The 24,968-nt window shown below is 44.3% G+C and overlaps 2 protein-coding genes across 4 annotated transcripts in view; both read right to left on the reverse strand.

Annotated features, from left to right (window-relative positions):
- The window catches only part of LOC129837888 (ETS domain-containing transcription factor ERF-like), a 105,915-nt gene that overhangs the window by 75,628 nt on the left and 5,319 nt on the right, over positions 1-24,968 (reverse strand). The gene's annotated exons all lie outside the window — the stretch shown is intronic.
- On the reverse strand, positions 1,658-24,968 carry LOC129837889 (uncharacterized). The gene is made up of 2 exons (XM_055904395.1): positions 7,596-24,968; positions 1,658-5,772 (listed from the first exon to the last, which is right to left on the reverse strand). The coding sequence occupies exon 1, from the start codon at positions 13,163-13,165 to the stop codon at positions 11,996-11,998; it is 1,170 nt and encodes a 389-aa protein (XP_055760370.1). The 5' UTR covers positions 13,166-24,968; the 3' UTR covers positions 1,658-5,772; positions 7,596-11,995.

Consider the following 24,968-nt stretch of genomic DNA (forward strand, 5'->3'; position numbering starts at 1 on the left):
TTACTTTAGAAAAAAATGTGGGCGTTGACTTGCTCAAATAAAAACGATGACGTAAAGAGCCCTTGTTGAAACACTGTGCGATGTTTAACGGTGAGAAATCGCAGAATGGTGATTTTACTAAATGACTGAAGAGTTTGACTGTGTTATATTAGGTGGCTTCTTGTGTAAATATATATATATATATATATATATCTCCATCCCTCCCTCTCCCATTCAAGGTCTTTATTGTCATGGGAAACATATGTTAACATTGCCAAAGCAAGTGAAGTAGACAGTAAACAAAAGTGAAATAAACAATAAAAATGAACAGTAAATATTACACTCACAGAAGTTCCAAAAGAATAAAGACATTTCAAAAGTCCTATGATGTCTTTATACAGTGTTGTAGCGATGTGCAAATGGTATACGTACAAAAGGGAAAATAAACATAAATATGGGTTGTATTTACTGGTGATGCACAAATATGACATTTTTGGCCGATACAGATATCTGATATTTTCCTTGCCCAAAAAAACAATACCAATATTTACATTTTTTGCAGCCTTTTAAGCATTCTAGTACAGTTAAATAGTTAACACACACATGGACGCAGCGGTCTAAGGCACTGCATCTCAGTGCAAGAGGAGTCACTACAGTCCCTGGTTCGAACACAGACTGTATCACATCCGGCAGCAATTGGGAGTCCCATAGGGCAGCGCACAATTGGCCCAGCGTCGTCCGGGTTTGGCAGGGGTAGGCCGTCATTGTAAATAAGAGTTTGTTCATAACTGACTTGCCTAGTTAAATAAAGGTCTCTCACAGACACACACACACACACACAAAAGTTATTTTGTTGGCATTACCAGTAATGTTCCCATTACCAGTAAAACATAATCAAAACCTATTTCTTTCACTTACTTGCTGTGCTGTTTCGTTGTTCCTTTGTTCAGTCGTTTCTTTCTCAACGTTTCTTTCTTTGCTACGGAGCGCCGTTTGGGTCTTTGCTACGGAGCGGCGTTTGGCTCTTCGCTACGGAGCGCCGTTTGGGTCTTTGCTACGGAGCGGCGTTTGGGTCTTTGCTACGGAGCGCCGTTTGGGTCTTCGCTACGGAGCGGCGTTTGGGTCTTCGCTACGGAGCGCCGTTTGGGTCTTCGCTACGGAGCGCCGTTTGGGTCTTCGCTACGGAGCGCCGTTTGGGTCTTCGCTACGGAGCGCCGTTTGGGTCTTCGCTACGGAGCGCCGTTTGGGTCTTCGCTACGGAGCGCCGTTTGGGTCTTTGCTACGGAGCGCCGTTTGGGTCTTTGCTACGGAGCGCCGTTTGGGTCTTTGCTACGGAGCGCCGTTTGGGTCTTTGCTACGGAGCGCCGTTTGGGTCTTTGCTACGGAGCGCCGTTTGGGTCTTTGCTACGGAGCGCCGTTTGGGTCTTTGCTACGGAGCGCCGTTTGGGTCTTTGCTACGGAGCGCCGTTTGGGTCTTTGCTACGGAGCGCCGTTTGGGTCTTTGCTACGGAGCGCCGTTTGGGTCTTTGCTACGGAGCGCCGTTTGGGTCTTTGCTACGGAGCGCCGTTTGGGTCTTCGCTACGGAGCGCCGTTTGGGTCTTCGCTACGGAGCGCCGTTTGGGTCTTCGCTACGGAGCGCCGTTTGGGTCTTCGCTACGGAGCGCCGTTTGGGTCTTCGCTACGGAGCGCCGTTTGGGTCTTCGCTACGGAGCGCCGTTTGGGTCTTCGCTACGGAGCGCCGTTTGGGTCTTCGCTACGGAGCGCCGTTTGGGTCTTCGCTACGGAGCGCCGTTTGGGTCTTTGCTACGGAGCGCCGTTTGGGTCTTTGCTACGGAGCGCCGTTTGGGTCTTTGCTACGGAGCGCCGTTTGGGTCTTTGCGTGTCAAATAAGCTTCTTGACCAATCAGGACCTGAATATGACAGTCACATAATAATTGAATGCATTCATAAATGTTTTACATAGTTATTACACATTGATTACACCATCACTCGTATTTAATATTACACAACGATTCATCGATACGTATGCTATGATGCTGGTAAAGTTGTCTCGTGCACCTACAGTGCTGATCATTAAAAAAAAGCTAGCTAATGGATGAAAACGGCAGGTAGCCTAGTTGTTAGAGCGTTGGACTAGTAACCAAGCTGACAAGGTTAAAATCTGTCGTTCTGCCCCTGAACAAGGCAGTTAACCCACTGTCCCTGGTAGGCCGCCATTGAAAATAAGAATTTGTTCTTAACTGACTTGCCTGGTTAAATAAAGGTCAAATAAAATGTTAAAAAATGTTCTTCCCCAAAAACATAGCAAACGACATAATCGGTTTCAGTAGCTATAGTTCGCTAGCTAACTATATAGCTAGGTGTAATCTAAAATAACCCTAATTTATAAAGACAGTTATTTTTTGATTAATGGTGGTCGGACCCATCTATGTGAAGCTAGCCACAATAAGGATTAGCCACAATAGTGGACTTTGCGGTTAGCCTGCAAAATAAAAGGTATGGCATAATTCTACTATTTGTATTCATTTGCATTACTCTCAATAACATACTTTTATTTTGTAGACAAACTGTAAATTCCACTATTCTGCCTAATCCTTATTGTGGCTAGCTTCACAACACATAACCCAGTCCGGTCGAGCCTCACTAGCCAGATGAAGCTAGCTGGCTACTTATAACACTAGCTTTGGGCAACAGGGTTAAGTAGCTGGCTAGCTATTTATTTTCATGAACTGAAGTTCAATTTCAATAGGCGAACAACAAGTGGCAACCTAGCTAATACTTACTCACAAGGATTCCTAAATCATTGCTAAGAATAATGAAAATGACTGCAGTTTCGACTGGTCATTGTTTTCAGGCTGGTTGTATTGGTGCTAGCTAGGTACCAAGCTAAAGCTAGATACCCCATAAGTTGCGGTCGAACAAATGATGCTTTATTACAAACGCAGTATTGTAAACACATCGTTCATGGCCGGTGTTTGCTTGTTTGCAGACTTTTTTGTACCGCTTTGACAGTGCTACTGTATCTTTTTTGACACGCTAAGACCCAAACGACATTCCGTAGTATGTATGTCGTGAAGCTAATAGCAGTGACGCTATTACTATGTAACTCCTGTAGGGCAACATCTGAAAAATAGTGCGCTTGGTAGTGTGCACCGGTGCTCGACCAGTCGGCGAAAGCCAACATCACACATGACAGAGAACAGTTGATTGTCAAGGGCAATGAATTCCATTATCTTGGCTTCAATGGATTTCGACTTTGAGTTGTTAGTCTTTCAAATGGCTGTTGACTGCTAGATCCACACAGCAGAAATTGTGGGCTAGTTAAGGAATGCTGTGTTGCAAATATAGCGCAACATTTTACGTGGTGTCACGTACCTACGTTATATAGGTATGCACGTCAGCTTTGACATCGGCGCTAAACTAGCCATCCGATGTGTTCACTGATATATTGTGCATCCCTAGTATTTACAATGGTGTTTGTTTGTTCTTCACTGGTTGCCCTTTTCTGGTGGCAACAGGTCACAAATCTTGCTGCTGCGATGGCACACTGTGGTATTTCACCCAGTAGATATGGGAGTTTACCAAAATTGGGTTTGTTTTTGAATTCTTTGTAGATCTGTGTAATCTGAGGGAAATGTGTCTCTCTAATATGGTCATACATTGGGCAGGAGGTTAGGAAGTGCAGCTCAGTTTCCACCTCATTTTGTGGGCAGTGAGCACATTGCATGTCTTCTCTTGAGAGCCAGGTCTGCCTACGGCGCACTTTCTCAATAGCAAAGCTATGCTCACGGAGACTTATTATTTATTTTATTTCACCTTTATTTAACCAGGTAGGCCAGTTGAGAACAAGTTCTGATTTACAACTGCGACCTGGCAAAGATAAAGCAAAACAGTGCGACAAAAACTGAGTTACGCATAAACAAACGTACAGTCAATAACACAATAGAAAAATCTATGTACAGTGTGTGCAAATGTAGAAGAGTAGGGAGGTAAGGAAATAAATAGGCCATAAAGGTGAAATAATTACAATTTAGCATTAACACTGGAGTGATAGATGTGCAGATGATGATGTGCAAGTAGAGATACTGGGGTGTAAAAGAGCAAGAAGATAAATAACAATATGGGGATGAGGTAGTTGGGTGTGCTATTTACAGATTGGCAGTGTACAGGTACAGTGATCAGTAAGCTGCTCTGACAGCTGATGCTTAAAGTTAGTGAGGGAGATATAAGTCTCCAGCTTCAGTGATTTTTGCGATTTGTTCCAGTCATTGGCAGCAGAGAACTGGAAGGAAAAGCGGCCAACGGAGGTGTTGGCTTTGGGGATGACCAGTGAAATATACCTGCTGGAGTGCATGCTACAGGTGGGTGTTACAATGGTGACCAGTGAGCTGAGAAGGCGGCGCTTTACCTAGCAAAGACTTATAGATGACCTGGAGCCAGTGGGTTTGGAGACGAATATGTAGCGAGGGCCAGCCAACGAGAGCATACAGGTCGCAGTGGTGGGTAGTATATGGAGTTTGTACATAGTCAAAGACTTCCTTAAGTTTGAGTCAGTCAGTGGTCAGGTATTCTGCCACTGCGTACTCTCTCTCACTCCATCAATCACTCCATCCCTGTTGCTCTAATCTTTCTCTTCCCCAGCTCTCTCTCTACAGGTCAGGGGATACAGTCCTGTAATGATTCACCGATACGTATCGGTCCCCAGTTCAAATGTTTAAGATATGACTGCGTCGGTCCCGGGACCCAAAACCAATCCAGACCTTAACAATCACAGGTTCACATCTCCTATTTCTTTCTTTCTACTTTACGAAAATACCTCAACTTGTGACAACCGTGTCCTCTCCTTCAGGGTCAAACTAAGCATGTAACGGTGCTGACAGTCATTGATGTACAAGTCATTCTGCATGCCCAACACCCCTACGGAATATTAGTAGCCTTGTCAAACTGGGCATGTTCCTGATGTTGCACATCTGGGCAAATGCTAAAATGCTAAAATGGCTTGCGTGATATTAGCCTTTATTAGCTGAATGACAACCTATGTCATTTGCTATATTATTGCTATCTATACTCTGTAGAAAATTGTGTTTTACTGGAATAAAACTAAGCTACCGAAGACAACATCCTAATACCTTCTGCACGGGACTTACTCTGGATTTGATTTCTATTGTTAATTTTCACCATCAGCAACAGTTTTGGTAGTTTTGCTTCGATGGGTGTGAAATCCTAAGATGTACTATGTACAGTTGACGTCGGAAGTTTACATACAGCGCAGTTTACATACACCTTAGCCAAATACATTTAAACTCAGTTTCACAATTCCTGACATTTAACCCTGGTAAAAAAATCCCTGTCTTAGGTCAGTTAGGATCACAACTTGATTTTAAGAATGTGAAAGGTCAGAATAATAGTAGAGAGACTGATTTATTTCAGCTTTTATTTCGTTCATCACATTTCCAGTGGGTCAGAAGTTTACATACACTCAATTAGTATTTGGAAGCATTGCCTTTACATTGTTTAACTACGTTTCAGGTAGCCTTCCACAATAAGTTGGGAGAATTTTGGCACATTCCTCCTGACAGAACTGGTGGAACTGAGTCAGGTTTGTAGGCCTCTTTGCTCGCACATGCTTTCTCAGTTCTGCCCACAAATGTTCTATGGGATTGAGGTCAGGGCTTTGTGATGGCCACTCCAATACCTTGACTTTGTTGCCCTTAAGCCATTTTGCCACAACTTTGGAAGTATGCTTGGGGTCATTGTCCATTTGGAAGACCCATTTGTGACCAAGCTTTAACCTGTTGGGGATGGGGGCGCTGTTTAGACTATTTATGCTAATGTGGCTAATTTTTTAAACGGCTTCCCACAAAATCCTTGATCGTACAATATGCATATTATTATTATTATTGGATAGAAAACAGTCTATAGTTTCTATAGGAGTTGAAATTTTGTCTCTAAGTGGAACAGAGCCCATTCTACAGCAATTTCCCTGACATGGAGTCAGATTTGAGAAACGTTGGCCACTTTTCTGAAGTCATTTAAACGGGCACTGTCGTTGCTATGACTATACGGACACTTCTTACGTCTTCCCCTGGATGCCTTTACGTGATGACGATTCCAACGGGCTCGATTGCTCGTTCACAGGCACTACAAATGAAAAAAACCTTTAGCTAGCAAGTCTTTTCTTGCTGCGTAACGCGCGTGGAAGACACCGACCCTCTCCTGTTCCAAGCATTAGTTTAGCCTGTTATATTTCTCCGGTCATCTTTTCACTCGTTATAGGAGTTACAAACATCACAAAGTAGTTAATTTAAAGCGTTTTATAGCAATTTATATCCGTTTAGTGCGATTTTGGGACATTTATTTTTGCAACGATGTGAAAAGTTGGGAACGCTTTTCAGTTCATCCCGAACGTAGTTGACATTTCCACATGGCAAGAGGACAGCTTTCCACCAAAAGACGATTTCTCCCAAGAAAGGATCCTTTGCCCAAGATACTGATGGAAGAACAGCTCAAGGTAGGACATTTTTATTATGATAAATCGTGTTTCTGTCGAAACATTTTAGTGGCTTAGGACGCCATGTTTTTTGACGTAGCTTCGCTTGGCGCAAACTGTATTGAAAAGTAAGGATAAATTAAAAAATGTAATAACGCAATTGTATTAAGAATTAAATTGTCTATCAATCCCTGTCCACCCTATATTTTTTAGTCACGTTTATGAGTATTTATGTATAAGAGTAGATCACTGTCTAAGTGGCGCAAGGACGTTTTCTTTACCAGCTTGTCTACATTTCACATTGTCTAACCATGATTTTGGTGGCTAAATATAAACATTTTCGATCAAACTGTATATGCATGTTGTAATGTGATGTTACAGGAGTGTCATCGGAAGAATTCTGAGAAGGTTAGTGAAAAAATTAATATCTTTTGGCGATGTTGACTTTTATCGCTCACTTTGGCTAGAATCAATGCTGGGCTGCTAATTGCTATGTGCTAAGCTAATATAACGATTTATTGTGTTTTCGCTGTAAGACACTTAGAAAATCTGAAATATTGTCTGTATTCACAGGATCTGTGTCTTTCGATTCGTGTATGCTGTGTATTTTTACGAAATGTTTGATGATTAGTAGTTAGGTAAACACGTTGCTCATTGTAATTATTCTAGTCCATTTGTGATGGTGGGTGCAATTGTAAACTATGCCATATACCTGAAATATGCACTTTTTTCTAACAAAACCTATCCCATACCATAAATATGTTATCAGACTGTCATCTAATGAGTTTTTTTGTTGGTTAGGGGCTATAAATATCTTAGTTTAGCCGAATTGGTGATGGCTACTGGTGTTGGTGGACAAATAAAAGATGGTGGAATATGCTAATGTGTTTTTAGGTAATAGATGTACATCTTTACATATTGTGTCTTCCCTGTAAAACATTTTAAAAATCGGAAATGTTGACTGGATTCATAAGATCTGTGTCTTTCATTAGCTGTATTGGACTTTAATGTGTGAAAGTTAAATATTTTAAAAAAATATTTTTTTTGAATTTCGCGGCACTGGTTTTTCAGTGGGGGGGGGGGGGGGAGTGCCGCTAGCGGCACGCTGATCCTAGACAGGTTAACTTCCTGACTGATGTCTTGAGGTGTTGCTTCAATATATCCACAATTTCCTTTCCTCGTGATGCCATCTATTTTGTGAAGTGCACCAGTCCCTCCTGCAACAAAGCACCCCCACAACATGATGCTGCCACCCCCGTGCTTCACGGTTGGGATGGTGTTCTTCGGCTTGAAAACCTCCCTTTTATCCTCCAAACATAACAATGGTCATTATGGCCAAACAGTTCTATTTTTGTTTCATCAGACCAGAGGACAGTTCTCCAAAAAGTACGATCTTTGTCCCCATGTGCAGTTGCAAACCGTAGTCTGGCTTTTTTATGGTGGTTTTGGAGCAGTGGCTTCTTCCTTGCTGAGCGGCCTTTCAGGTTATGTCGGTATAGAACTCGTTTTAATGTGGCTTTAGATACTATTGTACCAGTTTCCTCCAGCATCTTCACAAGGTCCTTTGCTGTTGTTCTGGGATTGATTTGCACTTTTCGCACCAAAGTACGTTCATCTCTAGGAGACAGAACGCGTCTCCTCCCTGTGCGGTATGACGGCTGCGTGGTCCCATGGTGTTTATACTTTCGTACTATTGTTTGTACAGATGAACATGTTACCTTCAGGCATTTGGAAATTGCTCCCAAGGATGAACCAGATTTGTGGAGGTCTACAATTTTTTTTCAGAGGTCTTCGCTGATTTCTTTTGATTTTCCCATGATGTCAGGCACTGAGTTTGAAGGTAGGCATTGAAATACATCCACAGGTACACCTCTAATTGACTCAAACTATGTCAATTAGCCTATCAGAAGCTTTGAACGCCATTACATAATTTTCTGGAATTTTTCAAGCTGTTTATCTTCTTATGGCTGGGGGCAGTATTGAGTAGCTTGGATGAATAAGGTGCCCAGAGTAAACTGCCTGCTACTCATGCCCAGTTGCTAATATATGCATATTATTCGTATATTTGGATAGAAAACACTCTGAAGTTTCTAAAAACTGTTTGAATGATGTCCGTGAGTATAACAGAACTCATATGGCAGGCAAAAACCTGAAGAAAATCCAACCAGGAAGTGGGAAATCTGAGGTTTGTAGGTTTTCAACTCAATGCCTATGAAAGATACAGTGGGATATTGGTCATATTGCACTTCCTAAAGCTTCCACTAGATGTCAACAGTCTTTAGAACCTTGTTTGATGCTTCTACTGTGAAGGAAGGGGGAATGAGGGCTCTTTGAGTCATGGTTCTGGCAGAGTGCCATGAGCTGGCCAGGCGCGTTCACGTGAGAGAGTTAGCTTGCGTTCCATTGCATTTCTGAAGACAAAGGAATTCTCCGGTTGGAACATTATTGAAGATTTATGTTAAAAACATCCTAAAGATTGATTCTATACTTCGTTTGACATGTTTCTACGAACTGTAATATGACTTTTCGTCTGAACTTTCGCATGGACTTGCCCGCGCGTCGTGAGTTTAGATTGTGTACTGAACGCGCAAACAAAAAGGAGGTAATTGGACATGAATGATGGACTTTATCGAACAAAACAAATATTTATTGTGGAACTGGGATTCCTGGGAGTGCATTCTGATGAAAATCATCAAAGGTAAGTGAATATTTATAATGCTATTCTGACATCTGTTGACTCCACAACATGGCGGATATCTTCATGGATTGTTTGGGCTCTGAGCGCTGTACTCAGATTATTGCATAGTGTGCTTTTTCCGTAAAGTTTTTTTGAAATCTGACACAGCGGTTGCATTAAGGAGCAGTGGATCTAAAATTCCATGCATAACACTTGTATCTTTTATCAATGTTTATTATGAGTATTTCTGTAAATTGATATGGCTCTCTGCAAAATCACCGGATGTTTTGGAGGCAAAACATTACTGAACATAACGCGCCAATGTAAACTGAGATTTTTGGATATAAGTATGAACTTTATCGAACAAAACATACATGTATTGTGTAACATGAAGTCCTATGAGTATCATCTGATGAAGATCATCAAAGGTTAGTGATTCATTTTATCTCTATTTCTGCTTTTTGTGACTCCTCTCTTTGGCTGGAAAAATGGCTGTGTTTTTCTGTGAATAGGTGCTGACCTAACATAATGATATGTTGTGCTTTCGTCGTAAAGCCTTTTTGAAATCGGACACTGTGGTGGGATTAACAACAAGTTTATCTTTAAAATGGTGTAAAATACTTGTATGTCTGAGGAATTTTAATTATGAGATTTCTGTTGTTTGAATTTGGCGCCCTGCAGTTTCACTGGCTGTTGACGAGGTGGGACGCTACCGTTCCACCTACCCTAGAGGTTAACGGGATCCCAGCCATAAGAAGTTTTAAAGGCACAGTCAACTTATTGTATGTAAACTTCTGACCCACTGGAATTGTGATATTGAATTATAAGTGAAATAAATGTCTGTAAATATTTGTTGAAAAAATGACTTGTGTCATGCACAAAGTAGATACTATAGTTTGTTCACAAGAAATTTGTGGAATGGTTGAAAAACAAGTTTTAATGACTCCAACCTAAGTGTATGTAAACTTCCGACTTCAACTGTATGTATGTATGTATGTATGTATGTATGTATGTATGTATGTATGTATGTATGTATGTATGTATATATATATATATATATATATATATGTATATACATATATATACACACACACACCAGCTAATTTGTCAACAATAAATATTGATACATTACTAGTTCAAACACTTCAACTGCAAACATGAAAAGTTCATTAGTGGGTGATGGTGATGTCAGAACCAAAAGTGGTAGTAGATGCCTAGTCCCTTATGACTCAGATCAGGTGACTACATAGTATACACCACACACACACACCCATCTCAGAGAGGCCCAGCTCAGAGAGGCCCAGCTCAGAGAGGCCCAGCTCAGAGAGGCCCAGCTCAGAGAGGCCCAGCTCAGAGAGGCCCAGCTCAGAGAGGCCCAGCTCAGAGAGGCCCAGCTCAGAGAGGCCCAGCTCATGAGCTCCATCTGCAGCAGATTTTAATTTAGAATGGAAAATGAATGTGTTTATAGAACAAAATGTTAGTGCAAAGAATTGTATCGCATCGTTCTTTAATCAAATCAAATCGATTCAAACTAAAACTTATCGTTACTGTATCGTATTCGAGTGCATGTCTGTCTGTCTGTCTGTGTGTGTCTGTGTGTGTCTGTGTGTGTCTGTGTGTGTCTGTGTGTGTCTGTGTGTGTCTGTGTGTGTCTGTGTGTGTCTGTGTGTGTCTGTGTGTGTCTGTGTGTGTGTCTGTGTGTGTGTCTGTGTGTGTGTCTGTGTGTGTGTCTGTGTGTGTGTCTGTGTGTGTGTCTGTGTGTGTGTCTGTGTGTGTGTCTGTGTGTGTGTCTGTGTGTGTGTCTGTGTGTGTGTCTGTGTGTGTGTCTGTGTGTGTGTCTGTGTGTGTAATCGCATAGAGCAGACTGATGCTAAAAATGGCCCTGGATAAAAAGTATTATGACCCAGAGCAGGGCACTGTGTGTGTGTCTGTCAGTGGCCATTTGGGCAAGGAGCTTACCACTGATGTCACCCTATAACACCAGTCGGTGAGAGGAGGGGAGGATGTAAACATAGCAGAGAGTGAGGAAGAGGGAAAGTGGAGGGAGATGGACGTTTTGAGGGAGGAAGGAGAGCAAGAGGAGGGGAAATTAAGGGAAACGGAAGGTAGTGGGGCAATGTAAACATGAGGGAGAGATAGAGAGAGGAAAGGTAGGTAGTGGTGCAATGTAAACATGAGGGAGAGATAGAGAGAGGAGAAAGGAAGGTAGTGGGGCAATGTAAACATGAGGGAGAGATAGAGAGAGGAAAGGTAGGTAGTGGTGCAATGTAAACATGAGGGAGAGATAGAGAGAGGAAAGGTAGGTAGTGGTGCAATGTAAACATGAGGGAGAGATAGAGAGAGGAAAGGTAGGTAGTGGTGCAATGTAAACATGAGGGAGAGATAGAGAGAGGAAAGGTAGGTAGTGGTGCAATGTAAACATGAGGGAGAGATAGAGAGAGGAAAGGTAGGTAGTGGTGCAATGTAAACATGAGGGAGAGATAGAGAGAGGAGAAAGGAAGATAGTGGGGCAATGTAAACATGAGGGAGAAATAGAAAGAGGAGAGGGGGAAGGTAGTGGGGCAATGTAAACATGAGGGAGAGATGGAGAGAGGAAGGTAGTGGGGCAATGTAAACATGAGGGAGAGATGGAGAGAGGGGAAAGGTAGGTAGTGGTGCAATGTAAACATGAGGGAGAGATGGAGAGAGGGGAAAGGAAGGTAATGGGGCAATGTAAACATGAGGGAGAGATGGAGAGAGGAGAAAGTTAGGTAGTGGTGCAATGTAAACATGAGGGAGAAATGGAGAGAGGGGAAAGGTAGGTAGTGGGGCAATGTAAACACGAGAGAGAGATGGAGAGAGGAGAAAGTTAGGTAGTGGTGCAATGTAAACATGAGGGAGAGATGGAGAGAGGAAGGTAGTGGGGCAATGTAAACATGAGGGAGAGATGGAGAGAGGGGAAAGGTAGGTAGTGGGGCAATGTAAACACGAGAGAGAGATGGAGAGAGGAAGTTAGTGGGACAATGTAAACATGAGGGAGAGATGGAGAGAGGAAGGTAGTGGGGCAATGTAAACATGAGGGAGAGATAGAGAGAGGAGAAAGGAAGGTAGTGGGGCAATGTAAACATGAGGGAGAGATGGAGAGAGGGGAAAGGTAGGTAGTGGGGCAATGTAAACATGAGGGAGAGATAGAGAGAGGGGAAAGGAAGGTAGTGGGGCAATGTAAACATGGGGGAGAGATGGAGAGAGGGGAAAGGAAGGTAGTGGGGCAATGTAAACATGAGGGAGAGATAGAGAGAGGGGAAAGGTAGGTAGTGGGGCAATGTAAACATGAGGGAGAGATGGAGAGAGGGGAAAGGAAGGTAGTGGGGCAATGTAAACATGAGGGAGAGATGGAGAGAGGAGAAAGGAAGGTAGTGGGGCAATGTAAACATGAGGGAGAGATGGAGAGAGGGGAAAGGAAGGTAGTGGGGCAATGTAAACATGGGGGAGAGATGGAGAGAGGGGAAAGGTAGGTAGTGGGGCAATGTAAACATGAGGGAGAGATGGAGAGAGGGGAAAGGAAGGTAGTGGGGCAATGTAAACATGAGGGAGAGATGGCGAGAGGAAGGTAGTGGTGAAATGTAAACATGAGGGAGAGATAGAGAGAGGAGAAAGGTAGGTACTGGGGCAATGTAAACATGAGGGAGAGATAGAGAGAGGAGAAAGGAAGGTAGTGGGGCAATGTAAACATGAGGCAGAGATGGAGAGAGGAGAAAGGAAGGTAGTGGGGCAATGTAAACATGAGGGAGAGATGGAGAGAGGGGAAAGGTAGGTAGTGGGGCAATGTAAACATGAGGGAGAGATGGAGAGAGGGGAAAGGAAGGTAGTGGGGCAATGTAAACATGAGGGAGAGATGGAGAGAGGGGAAAGGAAGGTAGTGGGGCAATGTAAACATGGGGGAGAGATGGAGAGAGGGGAAAGGTAGGTAGTGGGGCAATGTAAACATGAGGGAGAGATGGAGAGAGGGGAAAGGAAGGTAGTGGGGCAATGTAAACATGAGGGAGAGATAGAGAGAGGAAGGTAGTGGGGCAATGTAAACATGAGGGAGAGATGGCGAGAGGAAGGTAGTGGTGAAATGTAAACATGAGGGAGAGATAGAGAGAGGAGAAAGGTAGGTACTGGGGCAATGTAAACATGAGGGAGAGATAGAGAGAGGAAGCTACTGGGGCAATGTAAACATGAGGGAGAGATAGAGAGAGGAAGGTACTGGGGCAATGTAAACATGAAGGAGAGATAGAGAGAGGAGAAAGGTAGGTACTGGGGCAATGTAAACATGAAGGAGAGATGGAGAGAGGGGAAAGGTAGGTAGTGGGAAAAATAAGAGGCTTATGGAAGGCTGGAGTGAACACTGTCAGAGAAGAAAACGTGGAGAGAGGGATGGAGAAACAGATGAGTGTTTCCCAACAACAGGTCAGGAGTTTTTGGGTCGCTGCTATTCCTTTTGGGACACACATAAACACAAGATTAAACCCAAACACACTGCTCTGGTTTATCGGGCGGATCACAATATATTTCAAATCAGCTTTGAGCATTTGGCAGTTTGAAGCTGTATGATGCTGTATGAAGCAGTTTGAAGCTGTATGAAGCTGTATGAAGCTGTATTAGGCATTGCGTCGTCCTGAACCGTCTTTCAGCATTCTAGTTCCAGCCTACCTTCCACAGATCAGACCTCAGCGGCACAGTGAATGGCTGAGATCTGCACATCACAACTATCAAATATCAATGTCTTTACATGGCTAACAGCGCTAGAGGCTGTTCATCTGACAGAGCGAAAAGACACAATATGACATGCTGGACAGCTTACGGACAGGGATAAGAGGGAGAGAAGTAAAGAGAGGGATGGAGAGATGTGAGATGTGAAGGATACATTCTAGCCAGTATACTGAAGACAGGAAAAGAGAGCGACAAACAATTGTGAGAGAGCGCGAGCGAGAGAGCGAGAGCGAGAGCGTGTATGATGCTGTTCAACACTGATGGTAAGGCCTGCCATTAAACTTGAATCACTCTGCTTTCCTATAAATACCTTTCCAATGATCTATGCATTATTCAATCCCTCTCAGGCCAACACACATCACACACACCTGGGAAGAGACGTAAACAGAGTTCAGAGAAATGACTGCATATAAACATTTCAGGAAGATGACTAAGTAAAAATAGAATAATGATGGACTGCAAAGAGCTACCCATGAAAACCTGTACGAGACTACCTATCCAAGATGAGTGTGTCCTGCATGGTGTGGCTCCCCTAAAGCTGAGTTGATACAAATCAGACAGACACCAGTAAACTACAGGTTGTGTTTCCACACGGTAATGCTAACCACGCAGTAATGCTAACCACAGGGTAATGCTAACCACAGGGTAATGCTAACCACACAGTAATTCAGCACCTGTGTCCTTACAACAACACAAGCCCAACAACAGGTCTGCACTGCTCCCTTTGCCACAAGCCAGTTGAAGGGAATGGGGGAATGAGAGAGAAAGACGAATGGGGGAGTGAGAGAGAGAGAAAGAGGAGGAGAAAAAAACCATGAAAAGTGGATGGGGAGAAAGGAGAAGGGAACCGAGAGAGTTGGCGTGAGAGAAAGAGAGGGGCAGATCGAGGGGAGGGAGAGAGAGTTAATGGAAGAGGATCTGCCACTGGGGTATTCTACCATGGGATGGGTGACAGAGAGGGGGAGGAGAGGAGAGGATGGAGGGGCCAGTTAATCTAGGTTTTAAAAGGTTTCACTCCTCAGAGACCTTCACACACACCAACACTCTCCTACACCAACGACCCCATGCACTCTCACTGAAACACACACACAGACGTATACACGATTCTATCCATTACTTTAATCAATAGAACAGACCAAGGCCAGAACAGCCATGATGATGTTTTCATCCACAATAACCTGCTAGCTAAGTAGCTATGATTTCAGACAAAAACCAGGGATTCACTGTGTGTGTGTGATTCTGGTGTACAAAGGACAGTGCTTATGTACAGGCCAGCCACAAGGAGCAAATGAGATCAACCAGTCACAGGCCAGCCACAAGGAGCAAATGAGATCAACCAGTCACAGGCCAGCCGCAAGGAGCAAATGAGATCAACCAGTCACAGCTGATAAGACAGAGGATGTCCTCTTTCCACTTCTCTCACACACACACACACACACACACACACACACACACACACACACACACACACACACACACACACACACACACACACACACACACAGCATGGTGATGTTGAAACAGACAGACAGACAGGTGTTCACCTTCACACACATTAACACAAAGAATGCAAGCTGGTTTAATGCTGACTACAGTAGATTATCATTCTCTACATGTGGCTTGTTTGATCCCTTCATAAATGGGTTGTTTTGTGAGAGCACTCTGAGCTGAACGTTTGGGACAACACGTCTCCTCAAGACACACACACCCCTCCTCTGGGACATATTGTGTATGAAACGTGCTTTCTCACACACACATCATTTTCACAGGGCTTTCATACTAAAGGCCCTACCTAGTAATACACACAAATATCTCAAATACACTGCTTGGCCAGTATTAGTGACTCACACACAGGTTCCCCTAAGCAACACACACACACACACACATCCAGGTGCACACACAGTTATGAGGGAAAACACATGTTTACTTGAGATAAATTGGCTCAAAGTTCAAAATGAACAGTGACGCAGGTACATAGAGGACAGGGCAGGTACATAGAGGACAGGGCAGGTACATAGAGGACAGGGCAGGTACATAGAGGACAGGGCAGGTACATAGAGGACAGGGCAGGTACATAGAGGACAGGGCAGGTACATAGAGGACAGGGCAGGTCTACACAAGGAGAGGGAGGAGAAACACAAAAGACCGACAGCGGGAAATAGAGGTTGAAAAGAAACTCTTCAAACGTGATCTCACATTCCTGACTAGGGGTGGAGGGGATAGAGAGCGAGAGAAGAGGGAGGGGTGGGGGAGAGAGAGAGAGGGTAACAGGCGGTGAAAAGTGGGAGAGCGAGAACGTTTTAGGTGGCACCAGGCGGCATTTGAATACTCAACAGCCGACCACACACACTAAGTATCAGCGAGGTGCAATTGTCACAGTAGTCTTTTTGTGACTTCCCATCCTCTAGAATTAGATATCTGTCCTCTCCCAAGCAGAGAGACAGATTCCCAGATAAAAATAACCTGAAGTATTCCAGTCCTCCTCCCATTCTACAGCCAGGCTTTGCGATAGAGGGTGAGTGTCATATTAGGGGTTAGGAGCCCAGTGTAAGCCTGGTGAAGAGGACATCCTCACCTCACTTCCCACAGTTCATTTCTGTACACTGCTAAATTAACACATAGGAGTCACACATACACAGACTTCTCATTCTCCACAGTTCACTCCTGTACACCAAAATCAGGCTAGGTCATGATGTCTGCACAACAGCTAGATGGGATCTTACAGTAAGGATCAGTCCAAATGTGTTCTCACAGTAAGGATCAGTCCAAATGGGTTATTACAGTAAGGATCAGTCCAAATGGGTTATTACAGTAAGGATCAGTCCAAATGGGTTATTACAGTAAGGATCAGTCCAAATGGGTTATTACAGTAAGGATCAGTCCAAATGGGTTATTACAGTAAGGATCAGTCCAAATGGGTTATTACAGTAAGGATCAGTCCAAATGGGTTATTACAGTAAGGATCAGTCCAAATGGGTTATTACAGTAAGGATCAGTCCAAATGGGTTATTACAGTAAGGATCAGTCCAAATGGGTTATTACAGTAAGGATCAGTCCAAATGGGTTCTTACAGTAAGGACCAGTCCAAATGGGTTCTTACAGTAAGGATCAGTCCAAATGGGTTCTTACAGTAAGGATCAGTCCAAATGGGTTATTACAGTAAGGATCAGTCCAAATGGGTTATTACAGTAAGGATCAGTCCAAATGGGTTATTACAGTAAGGATCAGTCCAAATGGGTTATTACAGTAAGGATCAGTCCAAATGGGTTATTACAGTAAGGATCAGTCCAAATGGGTTCTTACAGTAAGGATCAGTTAGAATGGGTTATTAGAGTACGGACCAGTCCAAATGTGTTCTAACAGTAAGGACCAGTCCAAATGGGTTCTTACAGTAAGGATCAGTTAGAATGGGTTATTACAGTACGGATCAGTCCAAATGGGTTATTACAGTAAGGATCAGTCCAAATGTGTTATTACAGTAAGGATCAGTCCAAATGTGTTATTACAGTAAGGACCAGTCCAAATGTGTTATTACAGCAAGGACCAGTCCAAATGGGGTCTTACAGTAAGGATCAGTTAGAATGGGTTCTTACAGTAAGGACCCGTCCAAATGGGATTTTACAGTGTGATCCACTCAACATGACCAGAACCACAAGGTTAATCTGGCAAATTAGCAGTGCGAATTACACCGTGCTATAACTAGAAACAAACACCACACCAGGTTAGGATTAGGAGTGTGTGTGTGAGGTGGTACCGGCTGGGTCAACCCAGGTCTGTGCAGGGTCATGGGTAGTGTGTAATGTGTGATGTGAGGATGGGTCAGGGTCAACCCAGGTCTGTGCAGGGTCGTGGGTAGTGTGTGATGTGAGGCTGGGTCAGGGTCAACCCAGGTCTGTGCAGGGTCGTGGGTGGTGTGTAATGTGTGATGTGAGGCTGGGTCAGGGTCAACCCAGGTCTGTGCAGGGTCGTGGGTAGTGTGTGATGTGAGGCTGGGTCAGGGTCAACCCAGGTCTGTGCAGGGTCGTGGCTGGTGTAATGTGTGATGTGAGGCTGGGTCAGGGTCAACCCAGGTCTGTGCAGGGTCGTGGGTAGTGTGTAATGTGTGATGTGAGGCTGGGTCAGGGTCAACCCAGGTCTGTGCAGGGTCGTGGGTAGTGTGTGATGTGAGGCTGGGTCAGGGTCAACCCAGGTCTGTGCAGGGTCGTGGGTGGTGTGTAATGTGTGATGTGAGGCTGGGTCAGGGTCAACCCAGGTCTGTGCAGGGTCGTGGGTAGTGTGTAATGTGTGATGTGAGGCTGGGTCAGGGTCAACCCAGGTCTGTGCAGGGTCGTGGGTAGTGTGTAATGTGTGATGTGAGGCTGGGTCAGGGTCAACCCAGGTCTGTGCAGGGTCGTGGGTAGTGTGTGATGTGAGGCTGGGTCAGGGTCAACCCAGGTCTGTGCAGGGTCGTGGGTGGTGTGTAATGTGTGATGTGAGGATGGGTCAGGGTCAACCCAGGTCTGTGCAGGGTCGTGGGTAGTGTGTAATGTGTGATGTGAGGATGGGTCAGGGTCAACCCAGGTCTGTGCAGGGTCGTGGGTGGTGTGTAATGTGTGATGTGAGGATGGGTCAGGGTCAACCCAGGTCTGTGCAGGGTCGTGGGTGGTGTGTAATGTGTGATGTGAGGATGGGTCAGGGTCAACCCAGGTCTGTGCAGGGTCGTGGGTGGTGTGTAATGTGTGATGTGAGGATGGGTCAGGGTCAACCCAGGTCTGTGCAGGGGGGGGGGGTACACTTTTTGTGTCTCATATATAATACGTAGTCACCACACCTTTGAAACATGCTGGCTCTGTAAAATAGTGATATTATATTACACACCCACAGACAGCTGAGTAACAGTGCGGGTCGGCCCAGGCAGCTTGCCACACCCTTCTTAGTTCCACTGAACCAGACAGGAACATCACCTGAGATGACAGCCTCTCTCTCTGTGTGAGAGATAGATACACTCTGTCTGTTTCTATGTGAGAGAGGGTTGTGTTTTCCTCCAGTGTGAAATGCAGCACAGACGACAACTATTAACTTTCTAAAGCAGGAATGTGGGAGGTCCAGGACTTCCCATAAAAAGCTGTGTGTCTGTATGTGTGTGTGTGGAGGGGGGAGGGGGGGGGGGGGTGTAGAACACGTGTCACTGCATCCTCCACCGATATCAATCCTTAGTAAATTATTTCTAATCCATGACCTACTCCATCCTAGTAGCCAATACTGGGACCATGACACCAAACGGTCAATATGGGGCTATGGCCTATTGGACCACTTGGCCCAACTTATACCAGTCTGTGTGTGGATCACACACACCAACAGATCCCGAAGGCACGGTTAGGCTGATAACAGACAATTAAAGTGCAGTTTAAATGGAGCAAATCCCTCCTGTTTCTCTCTGACCACACACAGCTGTTTGAAGCACCAACAACCTATAGCTCTCTATAGACTAGGTCTAATGTAGGGGAAATGGACCGTGAGAGTCGACCACACACCATCAAGTAGTCAAGCGTAAAGCTTTGAGGGCCAGTCAAGGGCAGAGTAGGGCTGGGAATTGCCAGGGACCTCACGGTACGATATTATCACAATGTTTAGGTGCCGATACGATATGTGTTGCGATTTTCACGATTCTATATGTATCGCATATATTCGATACTATGATTTTTTCCTGATTCGATGTTCCAAACATATTGACACCATATGTCTGCTGCAGAAGGACAAGAGAGAGCCATGAGAAAACAAGTTTTGATCAATCATGGAAATAAAAGTGCTGAAAATAAATTGGCTCCATCTTTAAAAAGAAGTCTGAGAACAAGCTATGAAGAATGACACTGGAGTTTTGGTGCAGGTACTTCCAACCGGCGCAAAAATAATATTGCGATATTGTCATATCGATTTTCACATGCCCAAAATATCTATTATTTAGAACGCAAGTACAGGTATTCGGACATGGCCACAGAGCGAGGGACAGCGCGAGGGGCAGAGCGAGGGACAGAGCGAGGGGCAGAGCGAGGGACAGAGCGAGGGGCAGAGCGAGGGGCAGAGCGAGGGGCAGAGCGAGGGGCAGAGCGAGGGGCAGAGCGAGGGGCAGAGCGAGGGGCAGAGCGAGGGACAGAGCGAGGGGCAGAGCGAGGGGCAGAGCGAGGGGCAGAGCGAGGGGCAGTCTCTCCTCTTGTCAAAGCAGCCTCCAACCCCTGAGCTGCTCCGCTTCATTATGAGTACAATGAGAGGTCCCACTAGCCCCACTAGAGGTTGACCGATTAATTAAGGCGAATTTCAAGTTTTCATAACAATCGGTAATAACAATCGGCATTTTTGGACACCGATTATGGCCGACTGCATTGCAATCCACAAGGAGACTGCGTAGCAGGCTGTCCACCTGCAGCAAGGAGCCAAGGTAAGTTGCTAGCTAGCATTAAACTTATCTTATAGCAAACAATCAATCTTTACATAATCACTAGTTAACTACACATGGTTGATGATATTACTAGGTTAACTAGCTTGTCCTGCATTGCATATAATCAATGCGGTGCCTGTTCATTTATCATTGAATCACAGCCTACTTCGCCAAACTGGTGATGATTTAACAAAAGCGCATTCGTGAAAAAAGCACATCGTTGCACGAATGTACCTGACCATAAACATCAATGCCTTTCTTAAAATCAATACACAAGTATATTTTTTTAAACCTCCATATTTAGTTAAAAGAAATTCATGTTAGCAGGTAATATTAATTAGGGAAATTGTGTTGCTTCTCCTGCGTTCAGTGCAAGCAGAGTCAGGGTTTTTGCAGCAGTTTGGGCCGCCAGGCTCGATGCAAACTGTGTGAAGACCTTTTCCTAACAAAAACTGTAATTAATTTGCCAGAATTGTACATAATTATGACATAACATTGAAGGTTGTGCAATGTAACAGAAATATTTAGACTTATGGATGCCACCCGTTAGATAAAATACAAAACGGTTCCGTATTTCACAGAAAGAATAAATGTTTTATTTTTGAAATTATAGTTTCCGGATTTGACTATATTAATGACCAAAGGCTCAAATTTCTGTGTGTTTAATATATTATACTTAAGTCTGATTTGATGTTTGATAGAGCAGTCTGAGCGGTGGTAGGCAGCAGCAGGCTCGTAAGCATGAACTCAAACAGCACTTTCCTGCGTTTGCCAGCAGCATTGCGCTTTTTATGACTTCAAGCCTATCAACTCCCGATATTAGGCTGGCAACACTAAAGTTCCTATAAGAACCTCCAATAGTCAAAGGTATATGAAATACAAAAGGTATAGAGAGAAATAGTCCTATAATAACTTCAACCTAAAACTTCTTAACTGGGAATATTGAAGACTCATGTTAAAAGGAACCACCAGCTTTCATATGTTCTCATGTTCTGAGCAAAGAACTTAAACGTTAGCTTTTTTACATGGCAAATATTGCACCTTTACTTTCTTCTCCAACACTGTGTTTTGAACATGTTTCATTATTTATTTGAGACTAAATTGATTTTATTTATTTATTATATTAAGTTAAAGTAAAAGTGTTCATTCAGTATTGTTGTAATTATATACGTATATGTATACACACATAAAAATCGGCCGATTATTTGGTATCGGTGTTGAAAAATCATAATCGGTCAACCTCTAATCCCCACACACAATACCCCATTTACACACAAACAGATGACGCACGCACACACAATGGTCACTCCAGAGCCAGAGATCCCACCAGCCACACACACCAGACCAGAGAGAGACGGAGAGGGGTTGAGGGAGAAGGAACCAGAGAGAGACGGAGAGAGGTTGAGGGAGAAGGAACCAGAGAGAGACGGAGAGAGGTTGAGGGAGAAGGAACCAGAGAGAGACGGAGAGAGGTTGAGGGAGAAGGAACCAGAGAGAGACGGAGAGGGGTTGAGGGAGAAGGAACCAGAGAGAGACGGAGAGGGGTTGAGGGAGAAGGAACCAGAGAGAGACGGAGAGGGGTTGAGGGAGAAGGAACCAGAGAGAGACGGAGAGGGGTTGAGGGAGAAGGAACCAGAGAGAGACGGAGAGGGGTTGAGGGAGAAGGAACCAGAGAGAGACGGAGAGGGGTTGAGGGAGAAGGAACCAGAGAGAGACGGAGAGAGGTTGAGGGAGAAGGAACCAGAGAGAGACGGAGAGGGGTTGAGGGAGAAGGAACCAGAGAGAGACGGAGAGGGGTTGAGGGAGAAGGAACCAGAGAGAGACGGAGAGGGGTTGAGGGAGAAGGAACCAGAGAGAGACGGAGAGGGGTTGAGGGAGAAGGAACCAGAGAGAGACGGAGAGGGGTTGAGGGAGAAGGAACCAGAGAGAGACAGAGAGGGGTTGAGGGAGAAGGAACCAGAGAGAGACGGAGAGGGGTTGAGGGAGAAGGAAACACCATATGAGGCGTAAGAGGTAATAATAGACTTGAGGAAAAGAGATACAGATTGTCCCACTCCCCATATAAACACAGCAGCACCAGATCACAGTGATTACAGCTGTCTGTCTGTCTCTGTGTGTGTGAGATTCACACCCAGACCCCAGCCTTCCTCCTGCCTGCCCTGTCACTGTGGAGAAAGTGACTGACCACTACTAACACATTGCATCCCTGGGTCAGTAGTAGTCATATTACTGGTACCTAATCATTATCACCACCCTTGATCTCATTCCCAACCCCAGGCTGGTGATACGGTGCCTTATCAACAGGTCCAGGACCTGTCTTCCTGTGTCATGTTGGTTCTATTCTATCTAGTAGTAATAGCTAACCACAGACAAAGCCTGATTTCACATCAGTTGACCTAATGTAACCTCTCAGATAATATAATTTGTGCTAAATCAATTTACCAAACACTACCATCAATTGTTGGGGGGGATACAATTGATTGGCAGTTATTGAAAATCAGGAAAAATACTATTTGTCCATTTTCATTATAAAGATAAAACACTTATGCTATATTCTTGATAGAGTTCCTGATTTTCAGGCCTGAATAAAATAGTAATTCCTTATTACTCAGGATGGAAAAATCACAGCATCAACAGATTAGCGTCTGGTAACATTAGACACATAGCGAGCAGGCATAGTATCCTGTCTGATAGAACAGCGAGACAGATAAAAAAATATATATATTACACCTTTATTTAACCAGGTAGGCCAGTTGAGAACAAGTTCTCATTTACAACTGTGACCTGGCCAAGATAAAAGCAAAGCAGTGTGACAAAAACAACAACAACAAGTTACACAAACAAACATACAGTCAATAACACAAAAGAAAAGAAAAATAGAAAAATCTATGTACAGTGTGGGCAAATGTAGAAGAGTAGGGAGGTAGGTAATAAATATGCCATAGAGGAGAAATAATTACAATTTAGCATTAATACTGGAGTGATACATGTGCAGATGATGATGTGCAAGTTGAGATACTGGGGTGCAAAAGAGCAAGAAGATAAATAACAATATGGGGATGAGGTAGTTGGGTGTGCTATTTACAGATTGGCTGTGTACAGGTAAAGTGATCGGCAAGCTGCTCTGACAGCTGATGCTTAAAGTTAGAGAGGGAGATATAAGACTCCACCTTCAGTGATTTTTGCAATTCGTTCCAGTCATTGGCAACAGAGAACTGGAAGGAAAGGCGGCCAAAGGAAGTGTTGGCTTTGGGGATGACCAGTGAAATATACCTGCTGGAGCGCGTGCTACGGATGGGTGTTGCTATGGTGACCCGAGTGTTGGAGGCTATTTTGTAGATGACATAGCCGAAGTCAAGAATTGGTAGGATAGTCAGTTTTATGAGAGTATGTTTGGCAGCATGAGTGAAGGAGGCTTTGTTGCGAAATAGGAAGCCGATTCTAGATTTAATTTTGGATTGGAGGTGCTTAATGTGAGTCTGAAAGGAGTTTACAGTCTAACCAGACACCTAGGTATTTGTAGATAAAGAAGCTTAGAGAACAAATCATCTCTATCTACAAACTTATTAGATTGCTATATCCTATTTATAACATTCTCATTCTGGCAATGCACATAGATTGTAATGAGTGAAGATGCGTTTGTTAAGGGTTAAAACTCCTAACCAGGCCTACAGAGCACAGCAACAGGAGAACTGGAGAGTGAGTGAGAGATAAAGGCCTGCTGGGATTAAAGCCTCATAATAATGTGACTATTTAAAGTCTCTATTATTAGGGCAGATTTGTGGTTAGATAATGCCTTGGTTAAAGCTCAACTGTGTTTGTCAACACAGTTAAGAGAGCAAAGGAGAGGGACTTGCACACGCCCGGACACACAACACACACACACACAAGGCCGACACACTTTCAAGTGAACGCAAACACAAACCCAACAACAGCACTTTATACATGTGTACATAACACCGCTCAAACACACTCGCTCTGGTATACAAACATCCAATACATACACACTAGTCTTGGGTACACACACACACTTCCCAATATAGACCCAAACACACACTCTAGTAAAAGGGCCACTTGTGGTGGGGCGTGGTGATGTCATCAGCCCCCTCCTCAGGGCGGTTTCTCTGGGGTAGGGGTGTACTGGAATGTGGCAGAAAGGGAAGGGGATGGAGGTTAGAGAGGTTAGGGAGGAGAGCAGAGGCCATGGGGCTCACACAATCCGTCCATCAGGCACTACAGAACAGGCATGGCTCTATATAAGCCACAGAGCCACTACAGAACAGGCATGGCTCTATATAAGCCACAGAGCCACTTCAGAACAGGCATGGCTCTATATAAGCCACAGAGCCACTACAGAACAGGCATGGCTCTATATAAGCCACAGAGCCACTTCAGAACAGGCATGGCTATATATAAGCCACAGAGCCACTACAGAACAGGCATGGCTCTATATAAGCCACAGAGCCACTTCAGAACAGGCATGGCTCTATATAAGCCACAGAGCCACTTCAGAACAGGCATGGCTCTATATAAGCCATAGAGCCACTACAGAACAGGCATGGCTCTATATAAGCCACAGAGCCACTTCAGAACAGGCATGGCTCTATATAAGCCACAGAGCCACTTCAGAACAGGCATGGCTCTATATAAGCCACAGAGCCACTTCAGAACA

Source organism: Salvelinus fontinalis, chromosome 38, assembly GCF_029448725.1.
Source record: "Salvelinus fontinalis isolate EN_2023a chromosome 38, ASM2944872v1, whole genome shotgun sequence".
Classification (NCBI taxonomy): Eukaryota; Metazoa; Chordata; class Actinopteri; order Salmoniformes; family Salmonidae; genus Salvelinus; species Salvelinus fontinalis.

Coding starts and splice junctions, on each gene's coding strand:
- LOC129837889 (XM_055904395.1), bottom strand. CDS start 13,165: ATGTTTACATTGCCCCACTACCTTCCTTTCCCCTCTCTCCATCTCTCC.